At 39.9% G+C, this 19,021-nt stretch overlaps 1 protein-coding gene across 2 annotated transcripts in view; it reads left to right on the forward strand.

Annotated features, from left to right (window-relative positions):
• Window positions 1-19,021, forward strand: part of FBN1 (fibrillin 1) — a 240,096-nt gene that overhangs the window by 150,286 nt on the left and 70,789 nt on the right. For both annotated transcript variants that reach the window (XM_058737818.1, XM_058737821.1), the window contains exons 18-30: window positions 842-967; window positions 4,821-4,946; window positions 5,885-6,004; window positions 6,220-6,357; window positions 7,199-7,249; window positions 9,125-9,250; window positions 11,335-11,562; window positions 14,034-14,159; window positions 14,278-14,406; window positions 15,179-15,304; window positions 15,417-15,542; window positions 16,708-16,830; window positions 17,910-18,035. In XM_058737818.1, the coding sequence (XP_058593801.1) occupies window positions 842-967; window positions 4,821-4,946; window positions 5,885-6,004; window positions 6,220-6,357; window positions 7,199-7,249; window positions 9,125-9,250; window positions 11,335-11,562; window positions 14,034-14,159; window positions 14,278-14,406; window positions 15,179-15,304; window positions 15,417-15,542; window positions 16,708-16,830; window positions 17,910-18,035 (1,671 nt within the window). The remainder of the gene's footprint in view (window positions 1-841; window positions 968-4,820; window positions 4,947-5,884; window positions 6,005-6,219; window positions 6,358-7,198; window positions 7,250-9,124; window positions 9,251-11,334; window positions 11,563-14,033; window positions 14,160-14,277; window positions 14,407-15,178; window positions 15,305-15,416; window positions 15,543-16,707; window positions 16,831-17,909; window positions 18,036-19,021) is intronic.

Consider the following 19,021-nt stretch of genomic DNA (forward strand, 5'->3'; position numbering starts at 1 on the left):
GGAGATATTTGGGGGAAAGAGAGTAGTAAAGAAATTTATAATAAATAGTTGGGAATAAAAAAGTTGTGATAGAAACCTGGAGAAAGAAAAAATGTCAACCCTAGCTTATAGAAGAGTTAGGACCAAGATTTGAGACTAGATATTCACTGTCATTGTGCATCACCCTTGATTATAGAGCTCTTCTTAGTCTGTGAGCACACAGAAGATGGAGGACCCAGCCTTATCTGAACAGGGCAGCAGAGGCTTTTCCAGAACAGGTGGCATTTGAATGGGCTTTGCACCAATGAATAGTCCTGGCTCCAGACATTCCTGACACAGAGCAAAAGGGCATTGTATGTTCATGGAAGAAGTAAATAAACAGAGCTCATATTTTAATTTAATCTTGAAGATATTTTTGAACCTACAAAAGCTTGAACCATGAGAATGACACAGTCATCTCATTTTTAAGCTAAGTCTGGTGGCATCGTAGAAGGTACATTGAAGAGGGATGGGCTGGCAGCAGGGAGACCAATTGTAGGGACTTGGGCTGTGTGGCGGATCCACTTTTCCATCTTGATGTTTGAACCAGCAGAAGTCCAGGGGCTCTCCCTTAGCCTGATTAAGGATTGGTAATCTTGTAGTTCCAGCTCAAATGCCAAGTTCCTCACAAGGACTGGTGGAAGGAAGATTTTATTCAGAATATCTTGTAGTGGCAAGAAGTGATCAAGCTTTCTCATCAAAGTGAAACTTGATTTTCACCAGGTCCTAAGGTTTTTACATTTATTGTAATGTTATTTTTTTGACAGTTCTTTGACCTTTGCTTTAGAATGTTATTGATATTGAACTCTTTTTGGTGGTGCAGATATAAATGAATGTGCATTAGATCCAGATATCTGCCCAAATGGAATTTGTGAAAATCTCCGTGGGACCTACAAATGCATATGCAATTCAGGATATGAAGTGGATTCAACTGGGAAAAATTGTGTTGGTAAGAAGATTCACCTGTTTTCTAAGACATTTCATGCATCATGCGTTCCTTTTTTTGTTGCTTGCAGGGAACTGCTTTTGAGTAGCTTTAGGACTGAGCAAATGGGTGATCTTCACTTTGGGTGTCAGCATGACACATACATGTCTCGATTAACTGAAATTTACATAGCTGAATCCTGATAATTTATAAGTAGTCATGTGTCATGTTCACTCCAAAAAAGAGAAGCTCCTTAGATGTAGAAAATACAGATTGTGAGCCGTTCTCTTGTGTCTACAAAGGCATCCCTATTTTTACCAAGAGAAACAACTCTTCTCCCAACCACTTATTAGATTCAATCAAAGAAAATCCAGCTTATTTTCAGTAATAACTGTTCTCTGTTATGTTTAGCAAACACCACTTTTGATGCTTTAACAAATTTTAATGAAGGTACCAGCCAGTAACTAAGAAAACAAAACAAAACAAACAAAAAGAACACCTTTGGTTGGGAAGAAAATGGTCAACATGGGCACCATTATTTTTTCAACTTTCTTCAGTTGCCTAGACTAGTATTTTCTAAAATGTACTGTCCATTCTGTAGTGTAGTGACATAATACTGCAGGTTTCCTGAAGTTGAGCTTCTAACACCAGAGTATTTATTCTCATGGGAATATGCCAGAGTGTACTGAAACCAAAATGTAAGATGGTGCATCCTTTTTATCTGAAAGCAAAACACATTTTACATAAAAAAAAAATACTTCCGTGGAGTAGGATGAAAAGTAATAGGCTTTAATAAGGATAAAAGGGGGGCCTCAATTATATTTTTACTCTCTAAAAGCCATTTGGGTCTTCGGTGTTAGAACTTACTGTCTTCTGCCCTGGTGGTATTTTAGTGGTAGAGTTTGAAAAGTACTGCTCTAAGGTGGTCAGTTAATGGAACATGCAATAATTTCGAGATGCTGCAGATTGAAATAAACAAAAATGACTTTCTTTTCATTCTTTCAACACATGATCAATCAAGTATTAACTACTTGCCAGGTACTGAACTCAGCTGTCTCCCAGACAACCATTAGTTGACCCAAGAAAAGAAAGTTCCTCCTCCTATTTGTCCCTGGGTAACAAGCAATTTTACTTGCCATGGTTCCTTACTTTACCACTGCACATCCTCTTGGTGTTGAGGAGCTTGCTGAAATACTTGGACCCCTACCAAGAAACTTGTTGCCTTTGATTAGACAAACAGTGCCTGAACTTTAAGAGGAATAAATTACATTATATAGAACTGTATTCCCCTGGGCTGAGAAAAATGGCCATGTCAATTAAGTAGTTTTTTAACAGCTTACTATGCTATGTTGAACTATTAAAAATGACCACCTCTGAAATATCCGTAAGTTGTCCCCTGACCTCTTGCCATTGTACACATTCTTTTCAAAGCTCCTCCAACCTAACTGTGTATTTCTGTCTCCTTTCAGGAATCTCTTTACCCCAGTTTGTTTTGATACTGTGAGATCATGGCTCTATCTGTGAGACTAGGGCTCTGTGTACAAAGAAAAGAGAGGGACTCTAGAGATAGAACAGAGAGGAAGGCTAACTCTAAATGTCCCAAAACAAGCCCTCAACCATTTTGCCCCCTCTGGCTCTCTGCAGGTCACCTATTCCCCACACACTCTAGCCTTCTCTTCTTCTTCCCTGTACTTCTATTCAGCATAAATAATGTTTATTTTTGTAAACATTTTGTAACTTCTTAAAGGATGCAACATGGCAAGAGTAGTTTCTGTCATGCAATGTACAGTGTGCAGGTTGAAGCAGAATATCGCATCTAGGGGCGCCTGGGTGGCGCAGTCGGTTAAGCGTCCGACTTCAGCCAGGTCACGATCTCGCGGTCTGTGAGTTCGAGCCCCGCGTCAGGCTCTGGGCTGATGGCTCGGAGCCTGGAGCCTGTTTCTGATTCTGTGTCTCCCTCTCTCTCTGCCCCTCCCCCGTTCATGCTCTGTCTCTCTCTGTCCCAAAAATAAATAAAAAATGTTAAAAAAAAAAAAAAAAAAAAAAAAAAGAATATCGCATCTAATAGATGTCTTTGTTGTTAGGCCTGCCTGTAATGTCATAATGGGCAAAGTAGAGGTAGCAATTATTTTCGAAGAAGGAGAAATCTTACTTGAGTATTTTTCACTTGCTGTCCTTCTTCACTCATGGCTTGCACACTCATAAAAAGAAGTAACAGTAAATAAAAGCTTCTTCTCTGCCCCCCTTTAAATCACCTTTCATCTTAGTTTCAGGCTAAACTAGTACATAAAAAAATGAGGATAGGAGGTCTTCAGGGGAGCTGTATAGTTATCACAAAACCCTCTTCTTTCAACTACGGATTTCTTTTTCTTTCCCTAACTTTTATTGCTGTCCCCAAATTAGCCCTTCCCTCTTTGTGGTCTACAATGACTTTTGAGAAGTGAATTCTTCCTCTCTCACACACTTAATTTTAGGGCTTATTTTCTGGGGTACAGTTGTCATTTGAGTACACATGGTGTTTTCAAACTAGATTTACAATTTAATTTTTCTGTAAAAGCCTCTCTTCATCAGAAGACAGAAATCATTATTTATTTGAGCAGGCCCAGAAAGACACAGAGATGTTTTAGCTTCATCCAAAAAATCACCCCATTGGAAGCAAAAGGGAGAGTTTGGGAGGCCGTAGGGATTCTTCGTCAACAAGTTAAATATATACTCCAAAGTTGAACTGATTATCGTCAGGTCAGAAGTATGTTCATATTTCAGATTATGTTTAGAGATATAAAGTTAAGAATCAAAAATCCACCACAGCCGTCCCCTCCAGGGACTGGCTGGTTTTTATCTTAATCATAAAATCCTCGATATAAGGTTCCAGATTCTTCTGGCATCATCAAAGTTTAAGAATTGCAATACTAACTCTTTGGGGAAGTGTTAGCATTCCCTATATCATTTTGATAGACTTCTCACCATGTTGTTTGCTCATACAATAATATAACTTTATACTTAATTTTTCTATAATTTAAGTACTTTATAAATATATTGCTAATTTACTTATATTTACCACTGTGAACCTATGATGATTTCTAGTACTGAATTGGTGTATCCTTTATGTTAGGGCTACTAGATTGTCAAATGATTATATAAGCAGAATTTGTTGATGTGTAAAAAAAAAATTCCTTGTGAACATATAGCCTATTCTATGTCTGTGTGATATAGTTTAGGCCAACTAAACTATATATAACTATAAACTATATATAACAAACATTTGAAGTTCCACACTTCCTAAATTACCTGAGTAACACATATCAAAAGTTAGATTTTACATGAGACAGACCTATTATTCACCTGAAAGTAAGGAATTTTTCTGAGCTCTCTGAATCTCAAGTCTAAACTCCTCATGAGAATTATAAACTCTATAGATTGATTCACACTCTATAAACACAATCGGAGACCATTTCAGTTGTTCTAAAGAAGAAACAACCATCCTAGAACTAACACATATCAAAGTTGGACCATACTTTCTAAATGTTTATTTAGTCCCTTAAATCAATAGGATTAGTCCTTTTAATTCTGGCACAACGAAACAGTTGTATAAAGATTAATGATTTCCAGCAAATCCAAGTTTCTTCCTGTTAAAGAAAGTAAATTGAACAGTATCTGGTGACTTTAGACTTTGTAGATCCCTACTATAAATAATCAGATGAAACCCCTATTTTCCTCAAATTAGGTAAGTTAGGCAAAAACCTGTGGTAGAGGAGTTTTCCCTCCTTGCTTAAATTAATCATTTCATATGACCTTAAAAATTTAACCTATAAAAAGCAGAGAAATTGCATGCAAAGAATGAGCTCCCTCTAAAAGTTCATGTTCATTGGTTTTGCAGATATTAATGAATGTGTGTTGAACAGTCTGCTTTGTGACAATGGACAGTGTAGAAACACTCCTGGAAGTTTTGTCTGTACCTGCCCCAAGGGATTTATCTACAAACCTGACCTAAAAACCTGTGAAGGTAAACTATGTTTTTATTCTTGTATTAGGTACTTTATTGTCTTTTGGTATGCCACTGGAAAACCATGAAAATCAGTTAGAGTCATATTTATTTATTTATTTATTTATTTATTCATTCATTCATTCATTCATTCAAGCAAGCAAGAAGGGTAGAGGGGCAGAAGGAGAGAGAGAATCCCAAGCAGGTTCCATGCTGAGCCCAACATGGGGCTCAATCCCACAATCCTGGGATTATGACCTGAGGTAAAATCAAGAGTTGGATGCTCAACCAACTAAGCCACCCAGGTGTCCCAGAGTCACCTTTATTTTAGACAATTATATCATTGTAATTGAGATTCTTTGGTCCCAAATGACAGTTGCATATACTTTGTAAGCTACTATGGTACTTACCTGCATTTGGCATTTTATTTGCCATCATTTAAGACATGAAGAAAATATTACATAGCTAGTAATTCAGAGATCACACTTAAAATTTGCTCCAGATTTCCAGAATAAAAACATTCAGCCATGTGCCAGATTCTGTGCTATAGAGATATGCTCAATTACTATTCTTTTTTTTTAATTTCTTTAATGTTTATTTATTATTGAGAGACAGAGAGACACAGAGCATGAGCAGGGGAGGGGTAGAGAGAGGGGGAGACACAGAATCCAAAGCAGTCTCCAGGTTCTGAGCTGTCAGCACAGAGCCTGATGCGCGGCTCAAACCCACAAACTATGAGATCATGACCTGAGCCGAAGTCGGTTGCCTAACCAACTGAGCCACCCAGGCGCCCCTCAGTTATTATTCTTGATTTTCCATCTAGTCTAGAAAAAAAATCTATCTAGGCCAGCTTTACTATCTAATAAAGAATATGTAGTAGCAATTGAGGCCACAGTTTAAATATTCCTTCATGCCCAAGACTAGTTTTTAGCAGTAATGTAGACCTCTTTTTGTTTTAGACATTGATGAATGTGAATCAAGTCCTTGCATTAATGGCGTCTGCAAGAACAGCCCGGGCTCTTTTATTTGTGAATGTTCTTCTGAAAGTACTTTGGATCCAACAAAAACCATCTGCATAGGTATTTATTCTGCTGTATCAGTACTGTATTTAGTGTCTACTTTTGATGCAAAAGACCTTATTGCATAAGAGTTTAAGTACGGATAAACAAAGTTTAGATTATCATTATCCCTTGTTTCATGATGCCCTTCTTGCTGTAATTCCAATGCACATATTTGAATGTTTGATAAAGATTTTATTAAGTATCTAATAAAATCTTCTCCAACCTCCTTACAGAAACTATCAAGGGCACTTGCTGGCAGACTGTCATTGATGGGCGGTGTGAGATCAACATCAATGGAGCCACTTTAAAGTCCCAGTGCTGTTCTTCCCTCGGTGCTGCCTGGGGGAGCCCGTGTACCCTATGCCAACTCGGTAAGAGAGAGACAGGCACTGGCTATGGGGCCCGTCCCACTGGTCTCTTCACTTAGAAAGAGGAAACCCAGTACTTTTTTCATTTAGGTTCACCTGGGAATTTTAGATTTAATTCCACTGACCTCAATGAAACATAGTGCTGAATAGGAAACTAAGAGAAGTGTCAAGGACAGTAATTTCATGTGATTTGGTTATTATTGTCTATCACACACTGTAATGTGGTTTCCTGATGTTGCCTTCCTAGATCAGCAGTTTCTATGGGCTCTCTTAGAACCTCATACTTAGGGCTTTTTGCAGGCATAGATTATCTTCCAAAAACAGACCGACATAAAGGAACCACTATTCATGACCTAACTTCTAAATCTGTTGCAAAGCTGAGGTTTGAGAGCCTTGCTGATGATTTTATTGATTTGGTGTCTGGGTATATAAATGTGTGAATTTATATGTGTGAATGCTGCAGGCTAGGAGATCTTCAAATTTTAGACTTGGTCTTCCATATTCATGTTACAATAATCATATACTGTGATTCCTATTTTAGAGTTGTTAGCAAGAGAGAAATCTAGCCAATTTCCTTCTTAGTGATCACCTTAGCATGATCTTTAGGGGAACTTTGGGTCTTCAGAATCAGAGGAACTGAGCTTAATTCAAAGAGACGTCTCATTCTCCTTCTTCATCTATACAGTCTCAGAAACACCTTGTTATCTTAGACTTATTTATAGCAACGAAATCTAATTCACGTCCAGGTACTCCTTCATGTTTCTTACACTATGTCATACAAAGTCTGGATATTGTTATCTCAAATTTGTTTTTTGGTTTTTATTTATTTGTTTGTTTTTTGCAGATCCTATATGTGGTAAAGGCTATTCAAGAATTAAAGGAACACAGTGTGAAGGTATTTATGATTATTTATAAACCATAAATTTCTGTGTGCAAGAAGAATGCTTATGTTAACTTGGACTGGATAAAGTTGTCATGAAACTTTACAGTAAGAAATATGCAGCAGAGAGAAAAATTAATGAGAGTTGCGGAACATAACACATGTTAATTTCACAAGCATATATATGCTGTCGCCAGTGTTGGATCACTATGGCCACAGGGCAGGGTGACTGAAAATGTTTTAGGCTGACCTAAAAGAGTGACTTTTAGAGTGACTGCACTTTCAAAACACTATCAGGAAGACAAAAGTGGAAGTTTTCAATGAGACTATAAAATTTGCATTTTTTCTTGGTTTGTCCTGGGTTTTGTTTGTTTGTTTGTTTGTTTGTTTGTTTGTTTAACGGTCATGAATGATATAGGAGGACATACTCTGTTGCCTCGTTTTTGAAAGTTTATGTGGATCCTCTCCAGTCTGCTGTGATTCTTTCTCACGGAGTCCCAGATAGATGCAGGTCAGGGTGACTAACACAACCTGACATGACACAGCAGCTGAAAAATTTTAAAAACAGCAATTAGTCCCATATGTGGAATGAAATGAAGTTTTTTCCTTGCTCACATAAAGAGGAACACTACAACCCCCACCCAAGGTCTTGCTTTCCAAATGATGACTGAATCCTTTGGCCTTTCTCTGGTCCAGACTCACGGTTAATAACTTATCTGACCTCAGCAGCACATTTTGATGTACAAGTGGCCAGAACAAAAAACCCAAAAAGGTAAATTTCCCCTCCCCACTTACATGTCTCACAAGGAAAGATTTCAAATAGATTTTTTACCATCACTCACTTGGAAAGTTATTTCTTCTAAATAGACACAGTGTGTGTGTGTGTGTGTGTGTGTGTGTGTGTGTGTGTGTGTTAACTAATGTTCCCCTTTTTTGGCATTGGCAAGTATATTTCTTTGAATTAACTTGATGGTGAATATTTTTCCAAGTTAAGTGCAGAGAACATACTGAGTTCCATTAAGCACTGGGAGGGACTGGTACATTTGAGAGAGACTGGGTGAATGATGAATGAATGAACATGAGCATCTTTTGACTCTCCCTAACTCAAGCTGGGACAGAACAGTCTGAGACCATTGCTGAGTTAGAACTATATGCCTTCTGGGGACATCTCAACAGATGACACTTAAAAAGACACTTTTGACTGACCCCACATATTTCTCAGTGGGATTTTTCTCAATGCTCACCTTCACGCAATCTCTTCTTTGTTCATTTGAAAGACCAGGTTTCTGTCTCTACTTATTTCCAGACATCTGATCTCATAAAGCTAATTATGTGACTCCTGGGAGTCTTACCTGAGATGTCTATAGTACCCAGAGCTGTCACCAAGAACTCACACCAACTCCCAGCCTCTGTAACTCAAAAATTACTGGGTTGCCCAGTGGCTCAGTTGGTTGAGCATCCGACTCTTGGTTTTGACTCAGGCCATGATCTCACAGTTCGTGAGTTCCTGAGTTCGAGCCCCACATCAGGCTCTGCGCTGACAGTGTGGAGCCTGCTTGGGATTCTCTCTCCCTCCCTCTCTCTGACCCTCCTCTATTCACACTGTCTCTGTCTCTCTCAAAATAAATAAATAAAACTTAAAAAAAAAATTACTCGCTAGGACCAATGGAGAAACTCTTATAACTTTGGTAATAGGTGGACTCAGGATGGTTGCTATTCAAAGATCCCAGAAATTCTACATCAACTATTTGGAGGCAAACTAATTTTGTGAATTTGTTTGGTTCAAAATGGCCTTTTCTGTTGTGAGAAGAATTATGACCCCTTGTATGAAATAAAACAGAATGATGTTGTATAGATATTTTAACTTCATGCTTTTTTTTTTCTTCATAGATATAAATGAGTGTGAAGTATTCCCAGGAGTATGCAAAAATGGCTTATGTGTTAACTCTAAGGGATCGTTTAAATGTCAGTGTCCCAGTGGGATGACTTTGGATGCCACAGGGAGGATCTGCCTAGGTAAATCCTGAGCTCATTACTTTTCTTATGACCATCTCCTAAAGATTATTAAAGAGTCAGTTAACAAGACAAAGTTGAATATTTGGTTTCAAGTACAGATACACACACGCCCAATTCAACATTTCCACTAGGATTTATGGTGGTTTCCTTGACAAATAGGCTTCCTCACTCAAGCTCTTTGTTTATCCTTTATACAAAGAGTAGAGAACATGTTAGTGAAGAGAAACTTTAGTTCTATATTGATGTAACTATTCCTTAAATATTACCATCGTGGTTATCATTCCAAAGCTCTTAAATCTGCCCCCATATGCCATGGACTATAGGATACAAGGTGAACAGAGGCAAGAACATTTTTGCTTGATTGAAAACTGTAGCCCATGGCCGCTAGGCATGTGCTGCCATTGGCAAGATGGACAGGTCCTTGCAGGAAACTCTTATGGGTATGAGTGAAGAGTGCCACAGTCCTGAATAGTGAAGGAGCCCAGGGGTACTGTCACTTCTAATCATGGTGGGATTCTCCATGCCAACTGCTCAAGTCCAACTGGCAATGATATGGAAGATGGGACCCTGAGTTCTTAGAAAGCTGCCCTATGGACTTTTAATGACAGCACGTTTGAGATCCCACAATCGTGTGTGGCATCTGGCAGAGTTATTCTGATGCTACTTCTGTGGCTTCTGACTGCCAGGAATATGTCTCTTGGGTCACTCGTTTCTGAGTCCATGACTCTGAAAATGATGCTCAGATACATTGTATATCTGAAACCATATTCCTCTGAGATCATCCTTAACCACTATAGGTGGTTAAAAGAGTGATATGAGGGTAAGGGATTCAGATTGTTTATGAGTTAGAACTAACTAACCTTTAAATATAGAACTGTATGGTTTATAGCATAAGCAATATGGGAGGGAAAAGATGGAATCCCAAGGCTTGAGTCTTGTTGCAACCATGGATGTCAATTACTCTCCTCTGGAGTCAGCTTTTGTTTAGGAGGAATGAGCATTTAATGAAAACCTTCTTCTAGGTTCTTCAGTCAAAAGATGCTTCAGTGTTTAATGTAGAAATCATTTTAAAAGATAGGAGCTATCCATCTGATTAGAGGCAACCTGAATGTAGAGTTGCCCCAAAGACTTCAGAAGCTTTCTGACATTAAAGGAAGTTCAAGCACTTAGGTGAATGGTTAAAGACCACACTGTGAAGGAGAAAGAGAGGGAAGATAATGCCTTAGGTTTTAATTACACTTTACAGTTTCCAGACACACAATCTCATCTGAGCCTCACAGTACCGCCCCCCCCCAAGGATGGGTGCAACATCATTTTACAGATATGGAAAGTCAGGGACAGGGTTCATAATTTGTCTCAGACAAGCAGCTTCTTAGTTGCAAGACTAAACTCCAGGTCTTCTGACATCCACCATGTCACTTCTCCTACTCTCCCTTACGATTCCGTGAATTTGGGGTTGGGGCTAGAGGTACCCACATGTGCCCCAAAGAATGTACACATAAGACCATGTAAAGGTGAAAGAAATACTTGAGAAGAGGAATGGATGGCTTTTCTTTGTATTTTTCCTCTTTAATCCCAAGTAAGGCAGTCTTCATTTTGAAATTTAACATTGCACCTCTCTAAAAATGAGGTATGCTGGAGCTGGCTTAGGTGTTCTCCAGTGATAAAGAGTGCAGCTTCCTTGTAGCCAGAGAGCAGACGTCAAGGCATTATGGAGCGCATGCATTGGTAGTAAGCATGTCTGTACAGGGAGCAGACATCTCCCAAAAGAGCATTGTGGGATTTCCCAGAATACATTTCCTCATGTAGAATTATCAGAAGGTGCCTAAACTTGAAAGGAATGTTTCCAGAAATAGGAGGTCCAAATAAATATGAGCTACCAAAGAAAAGGGAGTCTTTATTAGGTGGGAATACCCATCAGAAAGCCTGAGCTCCTTTTGGAAAAAAAAAAAAAAATCATTCCGGCCAATAAGTACATCACAGATTATGGTGTTTGTTGTACTTCGCCTGTCACAACTGGTCGGCAGCTGGGGCCAGTGAAAACAGAGTAGCTCTCGTCAGCCTCCCTGTGTTCCATCTGGCAGATATCCGCGTGGAAACCTGCTTCCTGAGGTATGAGGATGAGGAGTGCACTCTGCCCATTGCCGGCCGCCACCGCATGGACGCCTGCTGCTGCTCGGTCGGGGCGGCCTGGGGTACCGAGGAATGCGAGGAGTGTCCTGTGAGGAACACGCCTGAGTACGAGGAGCTCTGTCCCAGGGGGCCTGGATTCGCCACCAAAGAAATTACAAATGGAAAACCTTTCTTCAAAGGTACAATGGTTTCAGTGCTTGATTGCTCTTCTTTTTAGACGGACTGGAGGTTCTGCTACCAGGAGAACTACAGTGAACATCACCCATGTGGCCATCCCTCGATGATCTGAGCGTACATCGTTCACCTGCTGGGTTAACAGCAGATGTTCACTCTGCGACGGCTTCTCCTTCCCCACCTCCAGGACTGCCCGAGGTCACTTGCCTCTCCCATTAGCTATTTATTAAGTGTTAACGTAGATTATAGTACTATCCTAAACCAAATAGAAACAAAAAGGCAATCTTCTTGGGGAATTTTAATTCCATCTGCTAATGCTAAATGATTTTCCCTTTTATCTCCTGATTTCATCTGGGTCACTTCAGTTCACCTGAGTATAGATATTGGGGGTGAGTGGCATGAGAGGCCAATGGCAGGTCCTCTTGGTCCAAAATACAGTGAAAGACATTCCTGTGCCAAACACATTCCAGTGCCTTATGATATCTCAAACACTATTTCGGTTTATTGTACTATAACCTAAAATTCATGTAAAAAAAAACGAGAAATTACAGATTTAATCTAATTCCAAAATTGATTTAACTTTTTACGCACAATGATGCATAACTTGTTTACTTTAGCACACGGAAGAAATCATGACTGGTTTCTCAGAATTCCAGTTTTTCAGAGAGTCTCAGCTTATATTCCTGGTATAGATTTTTATCTTGGTTGCCCAGTATGTCTGGGCCTAGTTATTACACTTCATGACTAAATCAACTTATAAAACTGGGAAATGAGTATATGAATATTGCTTAATTATTCTTATATAAAACGTGTAAACTTTTTTTGTACCGAGTGTTCAGTCCAAGAAACCATGGGGATTAAAATTCTGTCTATAGAGACAGTTTCTAGATGGCCTCTTAAATGTCTCCTAAGTAAATTCAAAGGAATTTGAATGATTTGCTTCCAAAGACTGTGGCAATCCATTGCCACAGAAGGACTTATCCTGGAGATTTAATTTGTCTTTCATGACATTTTGTAGAAATGAACTTGTATACTTTGAACTTTAGGTCTTGCTTCAGAAAGACTCCTAAAAGGAGGGGCACCTGGGTGGCTCAGTTTGTTAGGCATCTGACTTTGTCTCAGGTTATGATCTCACCATTTGTGAGCTTGAGCCCTGCATCAGGCTCTGTGCTGACAGCTCAGAGCCTGGAGCCTGCTTCAGATTCTGCATCTCCCGCTTTCTCTGCCCCTCCCCCACTTGCACTCTGTCTCTCTCTGTCTCTGTCTCTGTCTCTCTCTCAAAAATAAATAAGCATTAAAAAAAAAAAAAACCTCCTGAAAGGAGATCACAGGGTACCTATGCAGTCTCCTAGTGTACAAGAAACTCTTTTAATTATATTAATAACACCTTAATATTGAGAAAATATTTTTAAATTTTATACATATTTCAGAAAATATTTTAAATAGTATACAGTATTTACAAATAGTTTAAATTATAAATGGCATCTTTTTTGCCATTCTTATATTTTAGGTGTATCCAAAGAAGCATCAAAAAGAATAGATGAATATCTCATTCCACTATACTCTCAATTGGTTGCTGTGAAGCAATATATGCCAGTCATCTTCTATGTGCTTTTAAGTATGGATGCTAGTGGTTTAGAATATTTAGTCATTCATTCAGCAAATACTTAAGTGTTTGGTATGTATCAGGCAGTGTGCTGGGCTCTAAAAGTCCAAATAAACACCCCCTCTACTTCCCTAATAATGCTTTCTAAAATGTAGAAGTTTAAAAGACTAGAAGCATTTACAAAATCATAGTTCTCATGGATCATCACACATTCTTTAAATTGCATATTGCCAAGGGGCACCTGTGTGGTTCAGCCTGTTGAGCGTCCGACTTTGGCTCAGGTCATGATCTCACAGTTCATGAGTTCAAGCCCCACGTTGGGCTCTGTGCTGTCAGTGCAGAGCCTGCTTTAGATCCTCTGTTCCCTCCGCACCCCCAATACCCCCCCCACACTCTCTGCCCCTCCCCTGCTCGTGCTCGCTGGCACTCTCTCTCTCTCTCCCAAAAATAAATAAACATTAAAAATACAATACAATACAATACAATACAATACAATACAATACAATACAATGCATATTGCCAAGACTTTAAATCAGGACCCTCCTGGGTTTTAAATAAGGGCATTGAGGGGCGCCTGGGTGGCTCAGTCGGTTAATCATCCGACTTTGGCTCAGGTCACCATCTTGAAGTTCATGGGTTTGAGCCCCACGTGGGGCTCTGTGCTGACAGCTCAGAGCCTGGAGCCTGCTTCAGATCCTGTTTCCCTCTCTCTCTGCCTCTCCCCTGCTTGTGCTTTCCCTCTCTCTCTCTCTGTCTCTCTGTCTCTCTCTCTTTCTCAGAAATAAATAAACATTAAAAAATAAAATAGGGGCATAGAAAACTCCTTATAGGATGCTCAGGAACTTTCTGCACATTTTATTTCTCTTGAAGATATCAACGAGTGCAAGATGATTCCCAGCCTCTGCACCCACGGCAAGTGCAGAAACACCATTGGCAGCTTTAAGTGCAGGTGTGACAGTGGCTTTGCTCTTGACTCTGAAGAAAGGAACTGCACAGGTCAGTGACGGGCTCCCCTTCCTGGGACACCCTTTAGAACTCTTCACCTTTAACATATTGCCACAAGAATGAAAGCTGTCCTGATACTCACGTGCTGCCACTTACTGCTTTCATTCAGACATCGACGAATGCCGAATATCCCCTGACCTCTGTGGCCGAGGCCAATGTGTGAACACCCCAGGGGACTTTGAATGCAAGTGTGACGAGGGCTATGAAAGTGGATTCATGATGATGAAGAACTGCATGGGTAAGTGTGTGACCATCTGATCCTCACAGGAAGAGAGGGATTCCCTGAAGCTTTGATAACTCAGAGCCTCCCTCCCAGGATTCCCCAGCTCCCCCAGTGGACTGGTTTCCTGACCAGTGAGTCCAGAATCAGTCTGGGGCAGAGGGAGACTGACATGCAGAAAGCATGAGGCAATTCATGCTGTGAGTTGGCAGGTGGCCTAGGATACCAGTTATGGGTCTAAGAAGTGAGTTTAACACCTGGAAGAGACACCCCATGGAAGAGAGAACAATTCAAACATTAGCTGTCACATTATGGGGCTTCTGTCCAACATCTAGATAAAGAGATTGATTACGCTGGCTGTATTAGATCGGGTTCCCTAGAGAGAGGCCTGAGATGGGGATTTTTGTGAGGTAGTACTCCCAGAAAGAAGCTATAAGGAAGTAAGGGAAGCAAATTAGGGCAGGGAAAGAGGTCTCTTAGCCCTAACCTGATCCTACAGGGGCCTCTGGAATATGAATGGCACCAAAGAGTTGTCCCGCTGTTAGACAAGGAGGCCACATTGTACAGTCCCGTGCCAACCACTGGGAAGCCCCCAACACGGGGGTGGGGTATAATTCTCGCCTCTCAGACATTTCTGGGTGAGAGGGACAGTGGTTCTCCAAGAAGGGAGTCTGTGAGCCATGGGCAGCCAGGACTCTAACCAACTGGGTGCACTGAGGAGGGCACTGGCCTGGGGTCCTGGACTAGGACACCACCACCATCATCAACATGGGCCATCGCCATTTTGCAGATATCGATGAGTGTCAGAGAGATCCTCTCCTGTGCCGAGGAGGTGTTTGCCTAAACACAGAGGGAAGCTTCCGCTGCGAATGTCCTCCTGGTCATCAGCTGTCCCCCAACATCTCAGCATGTATAGGTAAGGAAGAAGACTTTCAGACCACTTATTTGTCCTCAGCTGTTCAACCCACGCTTCTGCCACAGTCAGAAGCTTCGGGTCTGGATGTTAACTATTTTTATTTTCTAAACAGACATCAACGAGTGTGAACTGAGTGCGAACCTCTGCCCCAATGGCCGTTGTGTGAACCTCATAGGGAAGTATCAGTGTGCCTGCAACCCTGGCTATAATCCAACTCCTGACAGGCTGTTCTGTGTCGGTAAGTTCTCTCTTTCATTTTATGTTTTAGTCTCTTCCTAAAACACCCAAACAATGTTCTCTGAGTTTTGTTTTCATCACTAGTTACTTTTACTTTATCTTCCTTATTTTCCTGCAAGTAAAAATTCTTTTCATGGTGGCTCACGATCTTTGGATCTCACCTCCCTTGTCTGTTTAAAGAACCATTTAAATGAAGGATGTTGTATGTTTTAGCTCTAACAAGTATAATTTGAGCCGTGCTGCTTTGAACGGTAGCACATACTTTGTTTATGCACGTGCGTACCCAGGCAAATCAGCAAGTGATTACTAACCACCTGCCATAAACAAAGCCTGGGTTCTGTGACAAAGACAAAAAACATAGGGTACGGTGTCTGCCCTTAGGTGGTTTAGATCAGTTAAGATATTTCAAAGAATAATTATTGGAAAGAAGACTGTGTTCTGTTCATATCTTATGTTGAGATGGAGGCCAGGTCTGGCACTTCTTAAAGACGGGGTTTTGTGGGACAAGCATTTTGCTTTGTGGACGGCCCTCTGTGGGTTTAGTGGGAAGAGTGGCATAGAAAGCCCTCTGGGTTTATTGTGCCCAAAGTCAAAGTGAAACTTTTTAAAAGCTGCCAGTTTTTGCCTGGTTTGGGGTGTACATCATGTGGAACTGCCAAGTCTCACATGGTTTCCACCCAAAGCCATAAATCAGCCCAAATTTTTCTGAAACATGGCCCAGGACAACTGAGAATTCCAACTCAGGTTCTTGAAAAGGATTGGAACCTCAGCCGATCTAACTGATGTCAAGTTTATAATTGAATATGTGACCCAGAGAATTTCATCCACGTGCCCATTATCATATCTGGGATTGTTCTTTTGTCCCTAGCATTTATCCTACACTGCATGTGGCACACCATGTACTGTGTAACTGATTGTTCGTTTAACTCCCGGCTGCAACATAAGCATGATGAAGGTAGGGATAGGATGTGTCTCATTCACTATTAGATTCTTATCTCTAGCACATGGTAGGTTTGTCCTTTATATGTGTTGAAGGAATTGAATGACCCAATGACTTCCAGTTGCCCTAGGATGTTTTTGTCTTGTTTTGTTTTTCTTTGGAAACTTTAATCCCATGCCATGATCTCCAACACAGAGAAAGGTGATGTTGTTCTTATTTTTCTTAGACATCGACGAATGCAGCATAATGAATGGTAATTGTGAGACTTTCTGCACAAACTCGGAAGGCAGCTATGAATGTAGCTGTCAGCCAGGATTCGCACTAATGCCCGACCAGAGGTCATGCACTGGTGAGTAGGGCTTAGCTTCCTATGAAATCTCTCAATAACAGGTCCATACCTAGAGTGGTTCAGGGCCCATATTTTGAAGTCAGACAGTCCTGAGTTGAAAAAATTTTTTGTCACATATTTTAGCTGCGTGTCCTTAATAAAGATCCTTTGCATCGGATTCCTCATCTAAAAGATAGGGTTCAGATTGATTGTGTGGGGGGGTGTATAGAGTGCTTAGCACAGTTCCTGGCATATGGAGTATAAAATTTGGTTTCCTTACTGATCAGAATTTTGAAGAATCTGATCTTTTGGTTTATTCAGTGCTACTCAGGGCCCAGATTCTCTGGACCAGCAGCATCAGCATCACTCGAGAATGTGTTAGAAATGCAAAATCTTGGGCCTTACCCAGATTTACAGAACCAGAAACTTCTGGGGATAGATCTCAAAAATCTGTTTTCACAAGTTCTCCAAGTGCTAACACTTGAGAACTGTTGCTCTAATTTTCATTTCCTGTTGTATCATCCCGGGCTGGAAGAGCCATGTCGTCAGCTAGAGATGAGAAGGGAGGTAGGTAAGACAGGTTTTCACTTTGGTTTCCGTTAAGAAGAGGCCTTGGGTTTAGGAATCAAAATTATTTTATCTTATCTAGAAAAATCTCCTTGAAAAGCTAAAATATAAATTTGACCATAATAGTTAAATGTTGAAAATAAATATTTTTACTAAAAATGCATCAAAGTAGATAAGCTTATTTTAAGCAAACTTCACCTTTAAAATAGCAGTAAACCAGATGATCTTAGGCATTTACATTTGACAATGAGAAAAATAAAATTCATAATCATTGTTGAGTGATAAATTCATAGCAGGAATAAAATTACTAATTAAATGACGGATTTCTAAGAGGGTGCGGATCTTGATCCTGAATAGTGTATTGTAAATCTTGAAAATGGTTTTCTGCTTTTTCACCCAGGATAAATTGATGGTACATTTGGATTTGAGAACTAATTCTCTTATGCAAATAGGCTGAGTTTATTGGACTTTCTCACCCTTTAATAACAGAACTAATATTAACAACACACTATTGTTGGCTTTATTCTCTGCAGACATTGATGAGTGTGAAGATAACCCCAATATCTGTGATGGTGGTCAGTGTACAAACATACCCGGGGAGTACAGGTGCTTGTGTTATGATGGATTCATGGCATCTGAAGACATGAAGACTTGTGTAGGTGAGAAAAGAAAACAGAATTTTCCATTTTGTCTGGGTATTCACAAGCCCTGTTAAATGACATTAGCACTAGTTTGGGTAGTTGATAAATGGATCCTATGGGGAAAGTAAGGATATTTAGGAGCATATTAGTAATATTTCAAAGCCAGTAGTCCAAAGAGCAACTTTCTTGTGACTGTGACATAATGTTCTTGTCAGATATGTTATGTGGACTGAGTTAACCATTGGTCAACTCCACACATACACTTATTTTGTGTCTGTGCATTATTTCTGCCTCCTTAACCCTTCTTCTGTTGTGACTAGAGTCTAGGCCTTTAAAATATTTTTACTAAAGGCAAGCAAAATTTATTTCTGACAAGAATGCGACAAACTCTACAATTGATTGTATTGATGTATTCTATTGCTATGTCTTCAAATTTGTTACAGTTTTCTTCTGTAATATCTAATCTCATTCAGTATTTTTTAAGCTCAGACATTGTAGTTTTCATCTCCAAAAATTTGATTTGGGTCATTTTTCACATCTTCTCTATGTCCAGTCATTCCTCTAGCTTTTTGAGCATATGAAATAGAATTAGAATAACTGCTTCAATGTGCTTGTCTACCAATTCCATCATCTGTGTCGGTTCTGGGTCATTTCAGTAAATTGACTTTCTTCTTCATTATGGGTCATATTTTCCTGCTTCATTGAATGCTTGGTAATTTTTGATTGAATGCCAGACACTATAAATTTTGACTTACTAGGCGCTAGATATTTTTGTATCCCTAGAAATATTCTTGGGCTTTGTTCTGCAACCCAGTTAAGTTATTTGGAAACAGATGGGTCTTTTCAAATGTTTGATGTTATGCTTTGAAGCAGCAGTTGCTGTAAGGCTTATTTTGCCCCATTATTGAAGGAAGACCCTTCTAAATTATGAGATTTTTCAATCTGACTGGTAGGAACAGGCACAATTACAGGCCTTCTGTGAGCCCTGATGATTGTTCCCTCTA

This window comes from Neofelis nebulosa, chromosome 7 (assembly GCF_028018385.1).
Source record: "Neofelis nebulosa isolate mNeoNeb1 chromosome 7, mNeoNeb1.pri, whole genome shotgun sequence".
Lineage (NCBI taxonomy): Eukaryota > Metazoa > Chordata > Mammalia > Carnivora > Felidae > Neofelis > Neofelis nebulosa.